This window comes from Andrena cerasifolii, chromosome 10 (assembly GCF_050908995.1).
Source record: "Andrena cerasifolii isolate SP2316 chromosome 10, iyAndCera1_principal, whole genome shotgun sequence".
Lineage (NCBI taxonomy): Eukaryota > Metazoa > Arthropoda > Insecta > Hymenoptera > Andrenidae > Andrena > Andrena cerasifolii.
In genome coordinates this window covers 10,532,296-10,556,628 of record NC_135127.1, presented here as the reverse complement: position 1 = coordinate 10,556,628, position 24,333 = coordinate 10,532,296, and the positions used below count along the sequence as shown (strand labels likewise).

General features: G+C 46.1%; 1 protein-coding gene across 2 annotated transcripts; it reads left to right on the top strand.

Annotated features, from left to right (window-relative positions):
- The first annotated feature begins 2,556 nt into the window (after positions 1-2,556).
- On the top strand, positions 2,557-24,331 carry LOC143373815 (uncharacterized). Of its 2 annotated transcripts, none has more exons than XM_076821393.1 (11): positions 2,557-3,257; positions 6,660-6,831; positions 7,444-7,561; positions 7,937-8,063; positions 16,753-16,933; positions 17,845-17,971; positions 18,597-18,838; positions 19,145-19,455; positions 19,962-20,175; positions 20,517-20,657; positions 21,496-24,331. In XM_076821393.1, exons 3-11 carry the CDS (start codon positions 7,467-7,469, stop codon positions 21,696-21,698), a joined length of 1,641 nt encoding a protein of 546 aa, XP_076677508.1. In that variant the 5' UTR covers positions 2,557-3,257; positions 6,660-6,831; positions 7,444-7,466; the 3' UTR covers positions 21,699-24,331. The 2 variants fall into 2 exon arrangements, with proteins under 2 accessions (XP_076677508.1, XP_076677509.1); XM_076821394.1 differs by having other exon boundaries at positions 2,579-3,257; positions 19,145-19,450; positions 19,957-20,175; positions 21,510-24,331.
- Positions 24,332-24,333: the final 2 nt, after the last annotated feature.

Genomic DNA, 24,333 nt, shown 5'->3' with positions numbered 1-24,333 from the left:
AATGAGTGCGCCCGTTGCTTGCAGAAGCTAATAACTTCGCGCGGCGTTAAAGAGCGTTTCCCTGTTTCGCGTCCCGTGGGAAAATCCGGAGGGACCGCGGGGAAATGGTCGTTTATGCGGGCCAGTCGAAAAGGGGAGGGTGAAGCAGCAAACGATCGCTGAGGGGGGCTCACTTTTGCATGGAGACTTGCTTCATAATAATTTATTTGTTCGCACGGTGTAGCTTCTGGTGTGAATATGAAGCGAAGCTAAATGCGAGGGAGATCTTATTCGATTTGGGATACTGCAACATCTCTGTGCTGGATTATTCAGATTTGAGAATGTATATTTATTAAGGGCACCCTCTGGTCAAAAAATCGAGAGAAAAAATTTGGCATATTTTCATCCCATATCTCAAGAATGACCAGGTAAAATTTTAGAACGAAATTCCTAACGGTACAGATTTTACAGGCAGTTTTATACTCAATTGTTTATACATTTGTAGCAGAATGAGGTGCAAAAAGTTTTAGACCCATACATTGTCTACTTTTATCTAGAAAAAATCATAAAAGTCACCTATGTTTTGAGGGGTGCCGTTGAAGCAACAAAATTTCTGAATTCTTATTATTTACCTTATTTTTTGTATTACTTCTTTAATTTTATTTCATGCGAAGCTACTGATCACACACGGTAATTAAAGGCGTTTCCCCTCATTTAACTTGTTACCTCGCCGTTAGCGACCGGAAATTTAATAGAATCTATTTTTAAAAATGCGTCCGAACCTCTTCGTTGCACCTAAGAGTCATCTGCTTATAGATTGGTTGCAAGTGATTATTATTTAAAAATATTCGCATGCAGCGTAGGCATTCGTTGGCGAGCGATGTGGACGAGCGAAGGGGCAACTCCATTTCTCCCTCTGCCTCTGTGCTAATTGTTAATTACTCCATTTCATCGGATGTTGTTGGTCAAGAGATTAAATGGCCGATGCTCGTACAGTCCGTGCTTCTACTGCGTGCTGAGAGAACAAGAGGGAACGCGGTGAATTGCCCTTCCAATCATCCCATTATGGAGTCTGCTTAAGTTCTAGCCCGTGCCCCGACTGCGCACGGACTCTGTCTTTCATTTACACAAATTTCGTTGAAAGATGCTATCGCCGAACGAGCAAGAATTTCGCGAATCCGAAGAACTCCGCTCGCCTAAACGATTCTGTATAATCGCAGCGAGCTAATAATTGACAACAATGGGCTCGAGATTGCGTTTGAGATTGCGGGACTAAGAATCTCGATCTATGAATTGTCCTCGATCCTAGATTCCTTGGAGAATTGATAGAGCTGATTGATAGCAACGATGATTTACTAAAACAATTATCGCAGATGATGATCCACGTTGATACTCTATCCAGCCTTTCAAAATCAAAACAACCGAGGACCCGCAGAAGATAAATCCAAAGTGCCAGCTGTCCTGAAGTAAAGTAAGCAGGTTCCCCTTCAATTGCACTTATTACCTACACACGAATCGCGTCGTTCAACCCAGACCTTTGTCATGCAAATTAAGACCTTCAATCAAGCTACTCCATCTCCGAGTGAATCTTCAACTATTCAGCCTCCGTACTCCACGTATGCCTCCCAGCGACATAGAAATATGAATTAATCCTCCTTGCATTATGCACTTTGCGGTAAGATCGCCAGTTCTTCTATTAAGGGGGTACTCTAGTGTAACTGCCCGTTTTTCAACGTCATCTTCGGGAATTTATTTAACAAAAACTATGAGTTTTTACCAACTGGCAATTTGCCTGTATATTAAGGTAGGTTTGAAGTAACACTCAGAATTTTTTTGATCTAGTTTATTGCACATATACATAGATATAGTCGGTGGCACAAACTTTTTCAGAAAAATTCTTTTCCGACGGGCGTTCGTGTGGGGACTGTTCTAGTCATCCAAAATGTAAAAACTATGATTTATTTTCTTTATTATGTTTGTCGCTATGGTTGGAACCACGGACGATTCTCTATATTGTATGAAATTAATTCTACGGAACGAAAACAGCTAAAATCAGCAAAAATCGAACTTGTTCTTCAAACTGCTGTCATTCTGCAAATTTTTATTGTTAGAGTACCTCTGTGGTTCCAATCATAGCGACAAACATAATAAAGAAAATAAACCTTAGTCTTTCCATTTTGGAGCACTAGAACAGTTCCCACACCAAATCCCGTCGGAAAGGAATTTTGTTGAAGAAGTTTGCGCCACCGACTATATCTATGTATATGTACGATAAAAAGGAACCAAAAAATTCTGAGTAGTACTTCAAACCTACCTTAACATGCAGGAAAAACGGCAGATAGTATAACCTTACGGTTTTTATTAAATAAATTCCGAAAGATGGCGTTGAAAAACGGGCAGTTACATTAGAGTACCCCTTAAGGTCAAATCAATCAAATGGCAATGACTCTGCGATCCAGAACTTTGCATATCATTACATAAACATTCTTCATCTTATCAGTATATAGATTACAGCCCATACTTCCTTCCACCCCCCACAAACGAGGGGCTAAACCCCGCGAAGGACCACCGAAAACTGTACACCAACATCCTTCACAGCGAACTTCATTCACGGTTCGACGACGGTTCGGCAAGCAGCGTGGACGCCTGTACAGGATATCCTCGGTGCTTCAGAGGCTCGAGTGGCCGCGGGTCCGTCCGTTCTCTGTCCTTCTTGAGGAAGAACGCGGACCGCCCCCTCTGGGTTCACCCGACCCCACCTTCGGCCCGCCGTGGTTGTGTCGTTGTCGGGCTAGGGTCGGAGTTCATTGTGCCACAAGTGCATTCCCGAGTGCCAGCGTCGTCAATTGCTAGTTACGGACGCGAGGCCAGTTGTGAATCGGTCTGTGAAAGCGGCAGTGACACACGTCCACTCCTTTTCCACCATTCACCCGAGCCTTGGGCGTCTTCGCCGCGACGCCCAGCTGACCGGAGGACCGATCCCTCAGCGGCACAAAGGAGTCCCTCGGTCGTCCGGGACCTACGTACTGTGCAGTGGTGAAAGGGAAAGCGCGAGTGGTTCAAAAGCCGCGGGTTTTCCGCGGAAGATCCTCGCGAATGGATCCGTGGCTGGGACTTTGATTGGAGGCTGGTGCGACGCCGCAACAGGGGCCCTTTGTGCGCGTTCCCTCGACAGATCGAATTAATTGCAGCCGGGGCCCTCGAGGAGGTCGCCGAAGGAGTCGGATCGACGCGGAGCCGAGCCCATCTTCCGCGCTGAAAAATCCACTGTTTCCGACGTGAGAGATTTTCCAATTAAACCGCTCGCCGGCGCGGCGTTTCGACCGGCTGAGATTTTAATTAACGCGCCCACTCGCGCGTCTAACGCGCCGCGCGGGGCGGGGGGATTCGTCGCGCTCGAAGATGACACGGGCGCGAGATAATTGCGTCGGATGTTGTTAACGTCGCGATTAATTTCGCTGCTTTTTCGCGTGTCCTTCGCCTGCGCATGGAAACCGTGTCGAGCGAGCCGGAGCTCCGCGCGAAATCACGTAGGGAAACGAATCGACGCTCCCAAGGCTTCGTAATTACGGATTCTTTAGCTGAAACTTAGCCAACTTGCGTGGCCGGCGTGTAACAATTATGATTTTCCCGAGCGGGCGCGGAACCCCGTGAGAAACCGGCGATTTCCTAGTTAACGGGGCTCCTCGATATTCCATCCTCGCCGGAACCCGCGCGGAAAACAATCTACAAACGGCGCGGTGGGAGCGCACTCGAGTAGCGTGCAGGAATTTTCGCCCCTGCTCTTCCAGCGACGAATTCCCCACTCGATGATTCCGTGCCGACGTGAAATTACCTTCGCGCAAGAGGCTGGGGAACAGGTGGAGTTTGATTAAGGAGAGAGAACGATCCGACAAACGCGCTCGATACTGGTCCACGGTGTCGATTATGTAACGCGAGAGTGGACTTTGCAAACGTGCCAGGGAAATGCGGGCATCGAGCTTACGCCGGGAGATTCCTGGTTCGCGATGGGACCAGCGCAATTGCGAGAGGAATTCGCATTACCAGCGGTAACCGGCTGCTCTTTGAATGCCACCTGACTCTGTAGACGTAACGATGATCGACTTTCTATCGAGGGTACAAAAAAAAATGTGGGTAGAATTCACGCGCAGGGAATTGCGGCTGCAGAAGCTAATTTTGTTCGGTTCTGCCTTGTATAAGTGTAGATAAGACCGGGGCTATTTGATACGTATTCCAGTTTTCAATTTTTTTTTTCATTTGTGATTGAATTAATTACTTAATAACAAACATGCTAAAATATACTTTGGTCCTTTCTCTTTAATATGTAGTAAGCGAAAACTTGAGAAAATACATACAACACTGGGACATGTTGATAGATCTGTAAAATATCCGTTTAATGAATAACTAATAAATTGGAAAAATATAATTTGAATTTAGATACCTTTCCAGCAATATAAATTAAAGATCAACAAAGACGTATTCTGAAAACCAAACAAGTTTTTGAACAAACATAGAAAAACATTTTTATTTTTAATTTCTTTATGCCTGCAATATCCCACTTTAACATGAGGGGTCTTCTTCTTTTTGTTAATACATTTTAATAAACTCATTTTGTCAATATTGTATATTTTCGCGCTTTGCCTTAATGATATTTTGAGTCTTTCTATTGCGGCACACGCTTTTTCAAAAATATATTGCGATATTTCGCCACGATTTGGGTTTTTGATATAACTTCGAACCATTTTCCTAGAGACAAAAGGAAAATATTCAATTAAAAGTAGTCGGGGAAAAGACGTATCAACTTACCCCACAGGAAGTCATTATGTACAAGCATGTCCATAAAAGAATGTAGAGCATATAAACAAAATAACAAAACGTAATTAAGTACCTTACCTTCAAAATTCTCTGTACCGTGTCAAGGCGGATTGGAAAGTGAACACAACTATTTACTTTTTCTGTATATAAACAGAAACAGTTAAAAAATGATTGCTAACGTCAAGGTACACATACGTACGCTGGACCGTAGGAAAAAATTGAACAACAAACTTCATATATCTCGCTCAAATGGAGCTACATATATACGGTGTCGAGATACCTAATTCGTCTGTATCAACCTGCCCCGGTCTCCCCTACTCGATTTAATATTCCATTTAATATGCTGAAAATACGCGAAGGACCCAGATCTCCGCTATTGACTGGAATAATGCAAGTTCTGCCACAATAGAGTTTTGAAATCAGCAAAGACGATCTCGCATAAAAGTTGGCTTCTATCCAGTCGAAGCGTGCAAGGTCTCCTCTTATTACCTATTCGCGGCGAGATCTACGGGATGAGTTAATTAAACCGTGTAAATCTCTGCTGGGAGCCAAGCCTGGTGGCAGATAATCGAAGCATTAACGAAATCAGTGGCCGATCTTCCAACCTCGTCCGGTTTCCTTCGAGAAGAACACCCTGGCGAGATAGCATCTTCTTTTGGACAGAAATAAGAAGCATAGCGCACAGCTCATTCATGGGACAGCCGTGCCGCGATAACGTGTTGCGCAATGCTTTCGTAAATGGTGAAAGAAATTTCTCACGATAGTAACAGCTGCGTGTGGAGCCACCGAAATGTATCTCTCGTGATCCTTCTAGCGGGTTGGCCAGCGTAAAAAGAATGGAAGAAGGGAGATTGAATTTTAAACCATATGTGGCGCTTGGAGATGCACGACCCAGAACGATAGAGCGTCGGTGGCATTAGAACTAGATGAAAGTGCTGCCTCGGCTGGAATTGTGACATTAGTGTCTATTATCAGTTCCATAGCGTACTCGGTGCAGAAACATAAAGCTGTGTTTCGAGGGGAAGAGCGCCAAAATTCGCGCAAGGTTTTGTAGCTTCTGTAGTTCTCGAAACTTGATAAGATTGATAATTTTTTTATGGGGTCTCGAAACACATCCCAGCTCAGAATGAATTAATTTTTCTCGCGAATTCTGCGAGCTCTAGTGGCTCCGCGGTAGTTATTCCTCTCGCGAATAATCGGAACACTTGTATCTACGCGATAGTAGCTATCTCGGCGAATTTCCGAAGAGTGAATGGGTTTCGTGATTAGCTTCCAGATAATGCTCGCAGAGTTCTTCGAATAAACTCTGAACGTTGCACGAGCGTATCGTTATTTACATCCAGCCGTATGTTTAGCAGACGCGTCGTATCACGAAGTAAATCAGACAATTGGAGCAACTTAATGCTTCCTGTCGCGAAGAGCGTCCTTTGAAAGGGATCGTTCGACCCTCTTACGTCAAATATCGACCACGCAATCACCGCGCAGACACGTGTGACCATCGCTTCTAATGTATCCTCGCTTGCACGAAAGAAACAACTCGCGTAGCGAAATATTCCTCGTCCAAGTAAAATGCCACCTAGGTCTACTCTCTATCTTCTGAGAAACATCGGCACGATCTCCTGAAAATATCTCACCGTGAAAATTGTCTAAGCAGTCGCGAGATCTCGAGACAAAGCCTCGTCGGACGCCGAGCCCCTTGATGAGCAGTAATTGGGTCGAAACTCGAACAGGACCGATCGACTGCGGCGTACTACTTTCCCTGGAAAACTCGCGCTTTTCCCTTCCCTCTCCGACACCGACGCTCGGAACGTCGCATTGTCCGCCGTCTCTCATTACCAATAGTAACAAGACACTTGTGCGTTTAGCGGCACCCGCTGCCCAGACGGTATTTCTGCACGCTTCCGGCGAAAGGATGACACGCGAGACGACGCTGGCGTCACGTTTACTCCACGACGACGACCATCCAGGTTGCTCCCAGACATGCTCGCAAGAAGCTAATTGAATGTCCACCACGATATTTCTTCTTCTGCTTGAACGGTGAGAGCAACTGCGCCTCGGAAATTCGTATTTCCACTGACACAGTATCCGCAAGTTTTTGCCTAACAAGGGGGCTCTAACTTCGCAACGGGGCGAGTTATAAGTAAACTTTAAATCCCTGGTGGGCGAGCAAACGAGTATAACTCAGAATTACTAGTTTCGTGGGGAGGCACTTAGAATATTTAAACTGCTATGTGAGGATCGGGTATTAAATTTTGGCTGTGACACGTTAAAAGAAACATTTATTTTTAACTTCGATTCACAAAAGAGAACCAAAAGAAAACTGTTTAAGCTGCAGGTAAAAGACTTGTACTCGTTCGCCTGTCTACCATTATTTCTATAAGAATTGTTCAGCTTTGATGCTCTATCGCATTATCAAAAGAAAACCGCGAAAAGTAATATTAAAGAATTTATTAAAAAAGGGCGATATTTTTAAGGGTTGCTTTCAACCCCTACAAGTGAATTTCCACGGATAAAAAAATTGCTCCTTGCGTACTCCAATATATGCTCGATATTCTACATTCACTCGAAGTTTCATTAAAATTAAAATTCTCGGGTTAGGAACGTTGCCTTGTAATTCGCCTCACGATTGAGGTTCGCGGAAATTTTCAGGTGATCGAGATCATCGAGCTGCAATGAGCATCGCGAGGATCTGGCAGCTGACCTCCTTGCTGATCATATCTTCGCCGAGGATATTTTCAGCGGACAACTTCTGCCCCAGAATAGAAAAGTGAGCGTTCGTTCGTGTCTCATCGTATGCAGACTGTCAGAGGGATTTGTAACACGCGGCTAGGTGGGGGAATAGCATATTTTCTTTTTATAAGTCACTCCTACAAGTTGCCATGGTTAGCCGAAGCTTCTTAAAGGGCACCCCTCCGTGGGTCTAGGAAAAGATATTTTGTCGAAGGGGAATGTAGGTGAATTGGACGCGACGGTTGAATTTCGACCAAGTTCGAGGCAATATTTTCTGCGCTATCGATCGAACGAGCCTTGACAATAACCCAGACAGTTTGTTACGCGGTCACCTGGCCCCGCAGCATGCCGACGCCGTCCCGATAAGGGTATCGGCGAGAGAGACGGATAGTTAATTGATCGAACGTTGCAGTTACACGGTCACCTCGAAGGAAACCTACACGGAGCCGGTTACCGTCAACACGTTCACCTGGTGCCTGCAGATCCCGCCCAGGTGCCCGAAGACGCGGACAGAGATGAGGCAACGATATCGCGTAAAAGTGAGTAACTGCTCATTCACGTTTCGATTATTTCCGAGTAAACTTTCTGCCCGGCACTGTGGGCCTGATTATGGAATCGCACTTACGATGGAATAGCTTCTTGGGGCTGTGGTTAATTTTGTTGATTGATTTTTGGGAAACTGGAGTCACTGCATGTTTTATTGTAAAAGATATTGTAATTGAGGAAAGATCGATATCATGGTCCCTGCTCAAGATAAATTCATGAAATTGTATATAATCAGTCGAATATTACTCAAACGGTGCTGCCGTTGCGATAGACTTTAATTACACGAATGGTTTCAGCTGGCTTTCGCTAATTAATGCAATTGATACCGCGACCGGTAGACTCGCAATTACGTCATCAATGACAGACATGATTTCTGAACGCGATAGAATCCACGCGGAATTCAGCTGGAAGCGTCTGCACACCAAAATTCTTGGGGGAAAAGGAGGGATTAAGGGGTGATTCTACTTTGAACCGCAGAAACATTAAGCTATTTTTAAAGATATTTTTCTCAGTAAATGTAACATATAATGAAATAAATCTTTTTGGTATTTATTAAGCTACTCTCATATTATACAAAAAAATTAAAAAGAATTTTTATAATTTGTTTTAATTGTTTTATTACGGTGTCAATGTGGCAGCTAAAAAATATATGTTCATGGCGTAGGTGATTTCCCGGCTCAGGCTTATCCGAAACAAAAAATTCAAAAATATTCTTAATCTGTACGAGTGTCGCTATAGTCCCTAGCTCCATTAACAATTTTTGTTGAAAAGTAACAAAATGGTGCCGGTTTGAAAAAAATAGTTTAACGAAACACCCAAAAGGATGTAATCTCGGGTGTTCCATGAGGAAAAATCTCGGTTATTTTCTCTCCATATAGGATTTGTATCTCATTTTATCCTAGTTAATAAATTCCTTTAACCCTTACTTCAGTGTCTCAAATATCTCCTCCGGTTAAAACCACCCCCTCGAAATCTTTCAAAATCTTTTGCATCTGCCTTTAAAACTCAGAAAAATCATTTCGTCTCAAAAACCACCTGATTAGACACTTCAATTACCATAGCCCCTCATCTGTGATTAAAACACCCCTCCATAATCACCGTTCAACCCCTCGACAACCGAACAGAGAATCATCCCCAGCTCCAGAGAAACGAAAGGCAAAAAATTCACCCATCTGTCCTGCAGTTTCCCAAGTGGAAAACCAGCCTTCTCCCAAACAGGGCGAATAGAGAGACGACGGAGATGGACGAAAGCAGCCGCAATAAATCCGTCAACGACTGTGTAACGCTCGCAGTACAGGCGGCAATAAAGCAGCGGGTCTTCCGGTTTCGGCCCTTCTTCGCCTTCCTTGCTCTCGCGGTCGATAAAGCGGCCCGGCATAATTGCGGGGAAAGCGAGTGTCTTGTGCGTTTAATTAAACGGCTCGAAAAAAAACCCGCCAGGAAATTGGGAATAAGCAAATACGTCATAGCGATTTCACGTCTGCCGCGACTTTAATTTAATGGGACAGGCAATCTATGATTGCCGGGCACTCGTGGGAACCTAATACGTAACTGGCGAAGCGACGGGTGACCGAAAGAAGGCCCATTTTTCGCGAGCACGAGGCAAGCGAGGACAGGTTTTTCAAGCAGGAAATATTTCGCCAGATTTACTTCACTGAATTACTCCATCGGCGATAAAGCATCACTCCTCGAGCTGTTACCATTGGAATGGCGTTAATCTATCGTTACCGCTGGCTCGGAGGATTTATGTAATTATTTCCTGGTCGATCGTTGAGATGGAACAGCAATAAACTCTGCTTCTAAGCTCCTTAAGAATCTCGCTAGCCACAAGAGCTCTCGAGGCCTGAGTGGTATTACCATCAACTTCTCACTGTTTTAAATTTCTGTCCGAGGAACAAACTGCCACTAAAGACTTCAATTCCCGCGCAAAGTTGCAATTGATATTTCCCATGCAACCGTATAATGTTGCACTCGGTATCCGCTAACTGCACGCTAACTCCGCGGACTTTCGACCAAATCTCGTCCGCTCCCCGCCAGTTACGCGGCGAATGCATAATATAATTAAAGGAAAGTTTAAAAGTAGCAGCGTCTGTTAATCACAGCCGGAGTGATATAATTCTGCTCTTTCTTCGCGGAATGCAGCCACCATGGGAATAATTAGCGCGGCCAGTACGTGCCCGGCGTAATTAAGAAAGTTAAGGGCTCGCGGAGCGGAACCATTCGATGCGTTCGGCGGCGCGTGTTACGCACTTTGTTCGCGGCGAAACGAAGGACAGAAGGGGACGAGCAATTCGATCGGTGGATTCGCACGCGAAAAACCGCGCGGCGGCCGTGATTAGTCTGCCCGCTACAAGCGAGCCGCTCGATTAATTACCAGCGAGCCGGGATAAATCAATTAAGCCGCGATTCGAGCGGTGTTCGCTTGATTTATCTCCGCCATCGTTCCAGATACCGATGACGATTTCGGTGGCTGGGTAATGACTCAGTAATCGACTCGGCCGCGCGGCGTTGCGCAATCCAAGCGATCCGCATAGACGCGCGAGGCGAACCGGAAGAAAACGCGCGGCTGTGTTCGATGCAAATGCGCTCGGAGCTGGAAGGAAAGAGCCGCGCGTTGCCCGCTTGTACTCCAGATTTACGGGACACTAGGCGGCGGGTAAAATCGATACGACTTCACAGAAGAATTCTTGGGCAATGAAATTTCAGCGCTCCTAGCCGTCGCCGATTGAAGATAAGCAGATTCGAACGCGCCCGGCTGGGAAACGCCTGCGTGCAGGTGTATCGGCGCGGTTCAGTGTTCTCTTCCAGGGGGAATTGAAAGACGCCTAGACGCGCATGCCGCGGTCGCGATCGTTATTAACGCGTATCGCGCATCGCCGCGAATTTTGCATCTGCTTAGACGCGTGGCCGCGCGACGATCGAGATAACGAAGAGCCGGAAGAGAAAAGAGGCCTCGACTAAACGAGCGGTTTCGCAATAGGCACGCCATATTAACGAAAGAACGGCTGGTCTGAAATGGGAAATCGCGAGCGGCGCGGAGGGGCCGCGTCCACGGAATCGCCTGCGTGAAAAGAGATTTCACGCGTAGGCGCGCGATCCTCGTCGAGTTTGGTGTGGACTGTTGAGGTAGCTGGTTTCGAGTGCGCTCGTTCCTTGCAGTTGCCTTTTATCTGAGTGAAAAGCGACATGGGATAGGCCTGATGCTGCCGGACGCTAAGCTATGCTCTACGGTAGACTAGCGCTGTAGATTAAGCTCTGAAAATTGTAACCGAGATGCTGGAGATAGGTGTAATTGGCGAAGGAACAGAGTTTGATAGAAGCTGGGCTACTTTAGTCTAAAGTTTAGAGAGTCCAGTGGAAATTAACTCAGATTCCGTAGAAGGTATGCCCAATTAGATCCAAATTGTAAAATTAAACACTATAGGTACCTCCAGGGAACAAATAGAGGAATTCCTCTGGTGTAACCACGATTCCCACTGTTAAGCTTACAGAGGGCTGTCGTTATCATAAAATGCTACCAGTGGAGACTCTTCAGCACTGGTGAGCCAGCTCAGATTCCCGTCTTGAGGACTTGGTTCCATGGAATAGTCACCCAAGCTCAAAGCCCTAGGGGTGTTTACTTTGACGGAATTATAGTATCTAACATCCGAGGAACCTTCCAAGCCACTGGGCACGTCGACGTTAGAATCACGCTGCTATGAGAAAGTACCAAAAGTACCATCGAAGCCGCTCCATATATCGGAGGCAGCGCGAGTCTCCCACGGCTGGAGCTTGATATTTATTGCGTAGGAGCATCGTCGACGTATATCGCTCCGTATTACGCAGCTGGTTACGCAACACGCGAGAGCACCGCGGCGGAGGACTTTCGAACGATGGCGATTCGCGGGGATTTTCGCTGGTCGAAGAATTCGATCGTCGCCGGACGATAAAGCAGCCTTCGATCCGTCGGTTCCGCTTGGCTCAGCGAGGTTTCGTCACGCGCGCTAACCAAGGTGTATCGAAAGGAACGCGGGGCTGTTCCAGCGAAAGGAGCGGGTCCGACCTGGGACATCGCGCCGCGCTTCGAGAGGACGCGACTGATAATGGTATAATAGCCGCGGCAGCTAGCTGGGATCGACGTTTGACGGCTGACGTTGCCGCGATGTCGGGACGTTAATAGGAGGAAGGAAGTGGGAGATGGTTATCCGATAGTCGGGGAAGTGGGAGAGGACCTGGACGTCGGGACGGAGACTCCTGACGGGGTGGACGTGATCGAGGCGCTCGTGATGCTCGGAAGTCTAAGGATTTCTTTAGGAACTCGTGGGAGAGGGGAACACTGGGCTAGGAGCACTGGATGGTTTTCGTATCGCCCGTCAAATAGCATAAGTGGCAGAGAAATAATATTACAATTGAGCGAATGGGGTTAATATGGTGTGTGCTTGGATAATAGTCGATGTTCTCGGTAACTCGAGACGCTTGCAGTATGGCAAACCACTTGGAGGCGATGTTGAAGCGAATGGTACCAGCTAGCGTTGAAGATAACTTAATGCAGAGGTGCCAATAGAATTTCAATTAGAAGTAGGAAGTAACATTAACCATTTCTGAGACAATTGGAGGAGACTTTGAAGAGGTTACAAAGTCGAAGATTAATTTTTAAGCTTGGAAATGTGGCAATGGTAAAGGTATCCCTTCAAAAGTACCAAGGAATCAGGAAGCAGCAAGTGTGAAGAGAGGAGCGTTGGAAGGGAGGGAACAAGAGACGGAAAGGGGGTAACACGTCAATCGACATCTCGAGGTCGAACGATGTTTTCTACGATAGAAAACAACGGAGTTGCACAACTTTTTGGCAGCTACGTATTTACTGCCGTTCGAGTCGAGCCCGCGAATCCGCAGAAAATAGTTAAGTGGCATTATTTAATTGGAACCCGATGGAAGGAACAACGTGTTACGTAAATCTGTGCCACTTTCTGCTCCGCGGCTGTGTCATAAATATCGCCATGATTACTGTCATTGTTAATTATAATAACCTCCGAGTGCCTTTATTGATTCAGCACACAAACCAGTTATGCAACATAGTTAACGAAAACGATCTCTGATCTTTGTTTAGTATAAAGAAAGAGGCGATGGCAATAAAAAGCGTTCATTACGTTATCTCGGTGATTTAATTCGATGTTCCATCGAAAATTAGAATAGCGACGATTTTAGGATGCAGATGACACTGCTCACCTTGGGTATTTTTCAGACTTAAAAAGAAGTCTTGATAGACTCGTAGCTTTTTCTTGAAAATTATTCAAGTTTCAGAACCTCTGAGTTCATCTTTCACATGGATTCCACAGCGAATATTGCATTAAGTAATTGAAACTCGCACTACAAAATGACGTCAAGTACGACTTTCCCCTCCACTTTCAATTTACCCTAATTCCCCCCTACTTTCCTTCAGCGACAGGAGAAATCCATTACACGTGGAAAACCAATGCTTCCAACCCATAATTTACAGCAAATGCTAGTAATTCCGGCGAACTACATTCTCCTAAGTAACAGTGATCACCAGGGAACAAGGACTAAAAAGGAAACCCGACCCGCGCGCCTGTTTCCTCTCCGCCCGGGAAAATGGCCCTTCGTTTAAATTCAGCTTCGGCTTAATAGCTTCCCCGTATGAATTTCAAAGAAACTCTAGCCCGAGGACAGCTTCAACTACCCCCGCGAGAAGACACGAAACGAAGGGAATGAGAGCGCGCGATGCAGCGGTGGAAAATATGGAGAGCATTCGAGAAACACGGAAACCAGGGAGACGAGGATTACGTGCGTGGACTGCGTGCGCGCGATCGACGCTCGAATGATCTATGACGAGGGGCATTCTCGCGATCCGGAGGATAGATCAGACCGAGGTTCCCTGGTTGCGCTGGAACGCGGTGGCTCGCCTCGGAACGCTTAAATGGGCTTCGCTGGATGTCGGAAGGCGCGCTTTAATCGCGAAGCGACACCGTTAATTGACACATCGACGAAACGATGGCCCCCGATTGGATTCGCGTCGGGGCTGGTGTTATCGCCGCGGAAACGATGAGCATCTTAATGGAACGGGATTGATGACTGGTAGAATGTGTCTGAAAAGTGTGGCCCATTAAGAGAAGTTTCCTCTGGAGCTGGAAAGATTGCTAATGATTTATGGAGCCCGGGGGTCACGGGTTCGGCTCCGCGTTCCACGCCAGATCGAATCGTGTTTGAGGATTTTTATCTTCCGCGGGATTTGTGTTGCTGCTCCTAGATCGCTTCGACTACGCTCTTAATGATATATATTCCTTCGGTCGCATGGCAGCCGGTGTGATTAATTCGCGAGTCATTTCACTTGCACAACGAGTCCCTCCACGGGGAAGTATTACTTGCAACATTATGTCCGAGCAGGAATAACGTCACCCGTAAATGGTAATCGACTCTATCGGCCCTGGCGATCTGGGAATCGCCGATAATGCCAGTCGAACGACTAACGAGTGAAGTCCTTCCCCGGGGACACTGTAATAAGGACGGACGCTGTCGCGGATGATGCTCGACGTGCAAAAACGCGCGACATCCTCTTGGCGAATTCGATGAACCATTCGCTGCAACGGAAATTGCCGATCACCGTTTTATATCTACTGTTTCGATTATTTATTTTATTTGATCAGGGGGGTCCTGATGATAAGGAGAACCTGATAGGTTCGCTGAGCTTGAAAGGCAATTAGCTGCTCTAAGGCTTCATTACGTCCATAATGATGCGTAGCGAGCAACAGTATTCTCTGGGTTTGTTAATCGTGGTCCCGAGTTCGCTGAAAGAGTCTAATGAACGGAAAGCGTTCTCGATGATTGGGCACTGTGTTTTTAAATGGTTATTAAGCGTTTTCGGTAAAGACTGTCACGTCTAGGTCAAAGAGAAAAATAAGGGGAGGATATTGTCATTAATTAGCTGCTACACTTCCAAATGACGTTTTAATTAATTTTCCCAATTCACTAACACACAGTTACTCACAAATGGCTATATAAAAGTGACTACAAGAAGTTTCACTGAAAACCCTTCATTTTCGACAATTTTCCATTCGCAGAGTAGAGCTGGGCATCAACAAAATCAAAGATTGTTTAAATAACGGATCGAATAAAAGTTACTCTAACTTTAGATTATTGGTCGAATAAAGTTAACCCGGTTTAATTTTATTCGACGCGTGACGGATAATTTTTTTTAACTTTTATTCTTTCTTCGAAATTTTTATTTAGATAAATATTTCGCCCATCTCTGTCTCAGACCATACTACATTCTGCTGGAGAACGTCAGAGGACATCGAACCATTGTTTATCGGTACCAAGAGCAGGCGATGGTAGATAAAAAGGAAAACCAGAGCCGTCACGGATACGTTCGCGTGTAAAACGATCGCTCGCATACATCTGTGAAGCAGAATCCGAGTGGAGAGCGTAAGCAGGAAGGAGGAGAGAAGGATAGACGTGTAATTTATGGACGTGGACGTTGGTTTTCTCGCGCGTATCCACTTACGATGGATTACGAACGAAACCGTTACACGTTTACACGTGCCCCGATCGCTCTCGCTTTCGTTTCCACCGCGAGTGGCCACTCTCGATCCCCGCTGGCCGTTAGGATCCCGAGTCCATGTCGGATCTCGTTCTCGATGGCCCTGTTCTGGAGGGAAGTGGGATCCTTTCCAAACGCTCGACGTGCCCGTTGCCAAAATCGGCTCATTCGATGGCTCGCACGGCCTAGTTTTCTGCCCTCTAATCATTTCCCTATCCAGCGTGCAGCTTGTAACGTTCGCTGGTTCATTGAATACGCGATTATTACGCGCTCCATTTGGATTAAGCAGATGCCTGGCCACGATTTCGATGATTGTGGGACGCAGGGAACTGGATGAGGTACACGGGTGCTTCAAGTGCAAAAGTGGCGTTTGTAAGTGTATTATAGGGGCGCCTTGGAATTAGAAAATAATATCTAATGGCGGGGGAAATATCGTTTAACTGAAGGTGGCAGGTTAATACTCAACCACTGATATTTTTTATTATGATAACAGATATTAAGGACTCCGTGAAAATACATTTCACTCCATTTCACCACCCCCTTAGGGGTTGATTAGGGCAAAATCCTGAAATTGGTATTTAGTCATTTATGTGGGTAACCTTTTGAAGTAAAAACCAAGTTGATATTTAATCGGGCCTAAGAGATTTTGAGGAATCCGTGAAAATACATTTCACCCCTTTAGGGGTTGGATAGGGAAAAGTCCTGAAATTGGTTTTTAGGCATTTGTGTGGATAATCTTTGCGAGTATGAACCAAGTTGATATCTAATAGAGCCTAAAAGATATTAGGGAATCCAAGAAGATATATTTTACCCCTTTTCACCCCCTTAGGGATGGAATTTCCAAAAGTCCCTCCTTAGTGGGTGCCTACATCATGAAAACAATGTAACTTCCAAATTTCACGTTCCTAAGTTAAACGGGTTGAGCTGGGCGTTGATGAATCAGTCAGTCAGGACTTCTTCTTTTATATAAACAGATGTCCTTTATACTCAGCAATGGAACTATTTACCTTACACTTCTCTAAGGCGAAACAGATCTCCTCAAGATTAAGTAGTAGGTACTATAGACCCAGCAAGAATAAAGCTAGTCCCTCCTCCCAACTCTTAATCCAAGAAAAACCTGCATGCCCATCTCGTTTCACTTTTTGCAGACAGAGTCAAAGACCAGGAGCGTGAACGAGTGCTGCGAAGGCTACCAAATGATCTCATCCAACGACAATGAAACTGACATCAGGTGCGTGCCGCTATGCGAAAAATGCCTGTCTGGTGTCTGCGTCTCGCCAAACCAGTGCCAGTGCGATCCTGGCTACTTGGGTGACAACTGTGCGACTGGTGAGTCTACCTTCTGAATCATTTTGAAGAGCAACCAAGCATTTAGGTATTACTCGATTAAACGTGCAATAAGCTATTGAGTTGGTGCATATGAAATTGCCAAGCACGGACAAAAGAAAAGTTCCTTTGTTTATGGTGGCGATACAATAACAATTTCTACTATAAACTAAAAAAAATGAAATAAATAAAACAGTTAAGACCCAAATACTATTTTATTTTCATTATATGCACCAATTTAATACAGTACACTAAACTCACCAGAAATACTTAAGCTTAATCGATCAGGGCGGAAAGCAAACCAAAGAAAGACCCACCAGAGTGTCTGTTTCGAGTTAAGCGATCGACCAATTCTTTCGCTTCCCACGATCGAAAAAATAGATCACAGTGATCGATCGTGCACGCCTGCCCGGCGATACGTTTCCTTCAGAAGCCTCGCGGACCTCGAACCGTGGAGAGCACGAAACTCCGCAACAGACCGGATATATTTCACGCTCGATGAAACGGGCCGACCTTCCACGATCGCGCGAACGCGTGCTAGCGGCCAATGATTTTCACGCGAACGCGCCTCGCGATTCCGAAATCGGTGATATTCGATATCGCCCGTTTTTCCCCCCTGCACTTTTAACGCCGTTTACGCGTCAGAGAGTTGCTAAGATTGCCGGAAATTCGGGGCTGATAATCTCGCAGGGGACATTTTGAAGGGGCGATTTTGGAACTGCTTCGAATAATTCAGTAGAGTAGATGGGGGGAAGTGGAGATTGGAGCGTCGATTTGTTTCAAGGAACGTGCACCGCATTTACAGTCGTTATCTTAATGGATGTTTAATGATTTTTATGGGAAGAACATGATAATTTTTTAAGCTTCGAAAGGAAACGCGGCGCATTTACGAAGGAGGACCGTTTTATTTGCAGCGTGTCCCCCAGGCACGTGGGGCCCCCAGTGCAAAGAGAAATGCAACTGCACCGATGACGTACACTGCAATCCCGTAAATGGTCGCTGCGTGTATACAGTGTGCCCGGCAGGATTACATGGAAAAACGTAAGGTTACATTTACAATGTATAGATTTCTCTCTGAGTGAAAACAGAGGGGGTTAAAGACTGCGAGGAGTACGTGGGCTTAATTCTTACTTAACATTTAATCATCCAAGTGGATAATTAACACCGTCACCTACGTCCTTACTTCCACAATTAATCATTTCGCAAATACAACCTCGTTTTCATACAAAAAGTACATTATAATTGGAGCACACGTGTCACATTTGAACGCGGCCGAAGTTGCAACTAAATAGCAAAACCCACGGGGGAATTTAAATCCACCATGCTTAAAGGCTGACTCGATAATGTCGCCGCTCGCAATTATCATGCACGGCGTGGCAATTATCGGTGCCATTAACGAGAAGTAGACGACCCCGTGGGCATGCTAATAAGCTTAACGAAGCGTTACGCGACAGAAGAATCTAGACCTGGGCTGGAGGAAAGAAGGAAACTGTTTATTGTCTCGGGCAACTTTCATCGGTTTCCACGTATGCCTTTTTTGTCGCAGAATTGCATAAACGCTGCGCGGGGAGCCGGTCGATCGAAATCAACGTCTCGCAAGCCTTGGAATGATCGAGGCTCTGCAATTTCCTCGCCAGGGGTACGTAATTCAGCTTTTTATTCGCAGGTGCGATGAGTCGTGCCCGAGCGACCGCTGGGGCCCAGACTGCGCGTTGACATGCAACTGCGGCGGCCAGCGAAACGAGTGTCATCCTGAGACTGGTCGATGCGCCGACGACCACGTTCCCGTTGAAAGTACATCGATCACCGCGAGTACGGAGGAAGAGGACAACGAGGTTCTCGATATCACCACCACTGAACGCAACGAGGAGTCCTCCGCGATCTGGGAAACAGAAGCCACGACAGAAGGTAATCGGCGGGTAGATTCGTCTCGTCTCGAGGTATTTAGTCGTGTGATGCAACTGTTGGTCGAAAGCCACGGTCCTACATACATAATGTATTCGGCTGCAAACATTTGGCCGGTGGAAGCCGCGTGAAACACCGTGAAATATTTGAGCAAGTAGAAACTGTGGTTAAACAGATAGATTTATGTAACGATCGCACGAGGAAGGTTGCTGTAAATGGAGATACTGTAGAAAGGCGATCGAATCGAGATTAATTTGTTTATTCTGGCCGGCTTATGGCACAGAGGTTGAAATGAATTGTAAAACGTAGCCAGTGACGGGGATCGCGGTGTCACGAATCCTCCCAAAACGACCATCCCAGGGACTACAGCCTCCACGACCTTGGATCATCCTAAAATTAGGACGCAACCACGGGAAGACGCGAGCTCGAACACGGCCAGGCCTGTGATCGTCTTAGTTTCTGTCCCAGATCGGAGGAGGAATTTGGAGAAGGACCGAGGGAAATTCGCGATGAAAACTCCGTTCCTGGTGCACGTGAACGATAACGTTGGTCCGAGGGACGTGGCCTCGTCGAAGATCGATTTCGTGAAGAATATTCACACAGGCACCGATGAAGGTGAGGTAATTCTTGAGCACACTGTAGTCTTGGCAAAATTAATTGGGCCCTCTAGCTCGTCTCTGATAATGTAAATGAAGCTATTGTAAATTAAGGGAGGAATCAATCCTATTCTTTGGGCTAAAAACATAGCAAAATTTGGGATTTTTTTTAAGAAACCAGCGTTTCGATTCATCTGAAATTTGGATTTTTTTCTTTAAAAAAAAATCCTAAATTTTGCTATATTTTTAGCTCATAAAATAGTATTCCCCTTAAAAGAGGAGTGAAATAGTCTTGCAGAGTTAGACCACTGATTTCTGAGATACTCTGCGTAGAAATACATAGAACTGAAAGCTGTGATTGTTATAATAATAATAAGTCTTTATTACACCATCAGATTGTATTAGATTAATACATACTTAGTTGTTGTTTTTTTTGTGGTGCAATGCTCGAGATTCAGCAAACAGCTGTTTCAAAATCTTACCCTTGTAACTTATAACTAATCAGTAGATGGTAATTTTGAACAGACGAGATGCAACTGGGTCCATATCCTTCAGAGCGCACCCTGATTGCGGTAGCGTCGATCGTGTGTTTGGGCCTGACAATGGTAATCATTGTGGTAGTTCTGCACATGCATTCGAAGATATTGGATCCCAGGATCTCGACCTATGAAGAAGCAAGGATGAAGAGCCAGGAGAACGCGAGTGCGGGAAGAATTTCGTCGATGGTCACTGGTACTCTTCCACGTGAGTATCAATCTGCCTTCTTTTCTTCATCCGTCTACTGGATTATCTTCCCTTCTATCGTGGGTGAAACCTACCTGTCCTTGACCTCGATTTCATCCGCGTAATGCTATCTTGATGATCGTCTTGAACCGTGGCCGAGGCGTGGATCACTCGTGGAAGATAAGCTTGGTTTCGTCGCTTTTCCCCTTTTCAGGGGAATCGAACGAGTCTATGTGTCATAAGCTAGACTGTATACTATCAGTTCCGACTGCATTCGATGAATCGTTGATTCCGGAAACAAGGGGAATCATAGAGGAGAGGGTGTAAGTTTCCATGAATTCTTTTTTTCCATGAAATTACAGTAACCCCAATTTGCGTGAGCCCCTTCTACACCTCGACCTCAGAGCCTGCAACGATGCTGAGTATACTCAACAGTGAACCTTTGAACATCTATACCAATGGAGCTGCTACTATTGGTCACCGCGTGTCTGGCAATCTGCATGGTAAGACACTGATGATTCATTATATGTCTCTGGAAATGCTTCGCGAACGCCAACTACCTTTGCACCCGTTTCTTTCCTTTATACGGGCAGTGGACCCGAGATAATTTGGTCACTCTCAAGTGTAATCGACCATTTCACTGAAAGTATCGATGCCTCAACTGCAGATCATTAATTAGTAATGATATTTCTGCTGCACACTACTACAATTTACTCCCCTAGAGTATTAGAGTTCTTCGAATTCTTACGCGGCGTTTAAGAAGCTTGCCTCGGACTATATTCACGGGAATTGCTGAGTTCTGTTTTTTTTTTTTATTCAATCTCTAAAGTATTCTGTACAATTTTATCGATCAAAGCCTTTAACGCAGAGTAAGTTGAACGCGCCTACTGTAATGCGTTCGTTTTTGTTTCGTTTGGTTTTTGCATTTTGTATTCTGTATTTTCTTTATTCTGCAGTTTGTATTGCTGTTTATACTTTGTAGGATTAGGCTTAAAAACAGCAGATTGCTGAATCTCGCCAATTACTACGTGTAATAAAGACGGATTATTATTATTATTATTATTATTATATCTGAAAAAGTTAAGACCCTTTGGAATCGCCCAAAACCATCATGGGTCTTAAAATTCTAATTCGAAATAAAGAGCAAGGGTGCAAATTAAACGACCACCACTATCATCAACCCTTTCACTACCTCAGACACAACTTCACGCCATGACCATAACAACTGACAAGTACCTAAATCCCACCCTCATCTGCTCACCCCTTCAAATAAAGAAGTATGACCGACGTAAACGCCACGAGCACGCGCCCCCGCCAACGAAGCACTTGAAGCCGCAACAGCGTCTCTTTTCCAGGTTTCCCGCAGGACGACCACTACGACCGACCACCGTCCACGAGGATCCGCCTGCAGAGCGACCTGGAGGCGACCACGGAGCACATTTACGACGAGATCCCGCTACAATCCAGCCCCCCGCACCCCCGCAAGAGCGCGTGATCGGGCAGCGATGAAATCAACCACTCGATCGACGCCAACCTCCAGATAGACCAGCGTGCGTGCATTCCTATCCATCGATCACGGACGCCAGCCATTCGAACGTGCGGCGCAGAGAAAGGGAGCCCCATCGACGGCCTCGTCGGCTTCGTTAATTGATCGAAGGAGGCGTGTCGATCGGCTTTTCCTCCCCCTGTGACAGAATCTAGCAGGGTACCGCGGAAGAGCGGAACAACTGTCGCGACCGGGGCGCTCGCGTGCCCATTGTTCGCCGGCACGATCGCGTGCTACTCCAGAGGCGGATGTGAGAGTGTCGTCCGCCATCGAGGAAAAATCCAACCGGACTGGTTTCCGACCTTACGCGTGCTCTCGGTCCAGCGTGCAAGGCTGAACGTGACTGCGCTCGTTCCTCGTGCAAAAACGACCCTGTTAGCTGCGCGTGCTTCTTGCCTGACCGCCGATTAGATTATCCGGCGGGGCGTGTACCGCGACGAGACAACTTTTCCTCGGGCCTGTCCACGTCCACACGGACATCGAGCCCCCACGAAGCATATTTACGTCAGCCGCGGGCACCGCGAGCCTCGTTCCTGCACGCCGGACGAGCGTGGCTTGAGATGAGTTACAGCATCACTGAGCTTACTTTTCAAGCTAGCTACGACTTGCTGTCGCTTATCACTATCGATCATTATCGGCCGGCACGGCTGGGCAAAATTTAATCTAATTACAAATTACAAATTACGATTAAAATGTAATGGTGTAATTGATTACACATGATTTTCTGTAATCGTTAATTTAGGCAGTTGACAAAATTCTGGTCAACTAACGATTACAGAAAATCATGTGTAATCAATTACACAATTTTAATCGTAATTTATAATTTGTAATCGGATTACATTTTGCCCAAATCAGTCGGTCGGTTTGCACGAAGTTGTTCGAGGTCTGTGCGTGAAGGTAGCAATCTACTGCGGAGAAGGAGACGCTGTATGGAGGATTTGGATTCGTGTTTGAGATTGATGTGTTGGAATTTGTAGGCATGGATTTGAATGAAGTAGAATGTGGAATAATAATTCTATGTACTCGAAGTGTTGCGGTTTTTGAGCTACATATGTTGATGAGAGGATCGATTGGAGAGAACTATTTCTTGGGGACTACCTGAGTGGAAGATGAGTAACCACGAAAGTAGCCCTAAACAGAGTTCTAACTCCAATTTTATTCAACTTCCATGAAATTCGAAATTAATGGGGTCTCGAGAATGTGTAGAGACAAGCTCAGTAAAGGTCGACCCCACAGCTCACAATAACTTTACTCACCCAATAGTCAATACCTGGGACACTACAATCCGCCACAAAGTAGACCACCAAAGAACTGCCTCAGTATCTATATACAGAAGGCAATATCTCTGGGTAAAGTGAAGAAGGGCCAATGTCAATGTTTGGCTGTTTCGAGGTAAATATAGTTTTTGCAAAATTTCTAACGCCAATTAGTCAACTGTGCCAATTTTGACATCGATCCTCCTGGAACTCACCCACGGATACAGTGTACATATACAGTAAGACAGTCTCGATAAGCCTACTTCAAGCTAACTTTAGTTATAATCGCGAATGTGGAAAGAAGCTTGCACTCCCGTTTTCTCTCCTTCGTCATCGATTATTACACCCTCGGTATTCAAAACGCCGCCAATCCCTCGCGTTCGATCGCCCTGCGCAGCCCAGTGGTCCACAAACGGACGGCCAGAAGCCCCCTGAAAAATACCAAAGCCGTCGCCATTGACCCAAAGACACTCCGCTTCACCATCCGTTTCACAGAGCCGCCCGGGGAGCTCGCACTTGAGCGTGCGCGTATCAGCCAGCCCTGATAAGAGCCGTGCTCCGAGAGAGCTTAAGGCTACACTTACACGCTGGCATCATCGATAATAATAAGTTGGTTACACGAATCTGTTGGCCGCCGCTCGACCGAGTCTTTCATCGCCGCTAGCCTGACGCGGAGGATGAAGAAGACGACGAGGGGAGAGGGTGTCCGATAGTCTCGTAATTAGGATAGGCGGCATGATAATCGCGCGTGTTTGTAACAGCAGCGTGGCTACTTCGCAACGATAAAGAGTTGCGTGTCGCTCGACTATTACGACTCGATCGGAACAGCCGCGAATCCGGGATGGATTTTCACTTTCGTTGCAGCACCGATGTTATCGAATCCAGTTCGTAATCGTGCGTGCGAGAAAGCAGCCCGACCCGTTCCCGGTGTTTCCCTTTTTCTCTCCCTGGGCGTGTTTCCGTCGTATCGAATATCGATACCAGCGTGGATCCTCTGGCCACTGGGATCGAGCCCCAGCCTCGGTTTATCGTAGTTTAAAAATAGGACGACCAAGCGACCATCGCGCCTCGCCGTTTTATCACACGCGCGCAGAGCTGCATCCTTTGTGGAGCAGTGGTATCGATGGATTACATAAACTGGCAACAGGCCAGCCCAATGTTGGGAACGTTTCTGTTCTTTGAAAGGGAGATAGGGTAACGCGCGCAGCCAGAGTGCGTTGCGTTTCCGTACGGGTTCCCTTGCACCGCGAGGGATCCAGAGATTTGTATAGGGTTTATCCCAATGATTTGTGTAGCTCCGATTTTTTTATACGTGGAGGCCCTTGGCTACGATTTTAATAAAGGGAACAGAGAGGCATCCGTGAATTATGAAGCAGT

Excerpts from the sequence above, each read along its gene's own strand:
- LOC143373815 (XM_076821393.1), top strand. The coding sequence starts at position 7,467 with ATGAGCATCGCGAGGATCTGGCAGCTGACCTCCTTGCTGATCATATCT. Across the intron at positions 16,934-17,844 it reads GGGTGACAACTGTGCGACTG|CGTGTCCCCCAGGCACGTGG; the intron begins GTGAGTCTACCT and ends TTTTATTTGCAG. Across the intron at positions 17,972-18,596 it reads GCAGGATTACATGGAAAAAC|GTGCGATGAGTCGTGCCCGA; the intron begins GTAAGGTTACAT and ends TTTTATTCGCAG.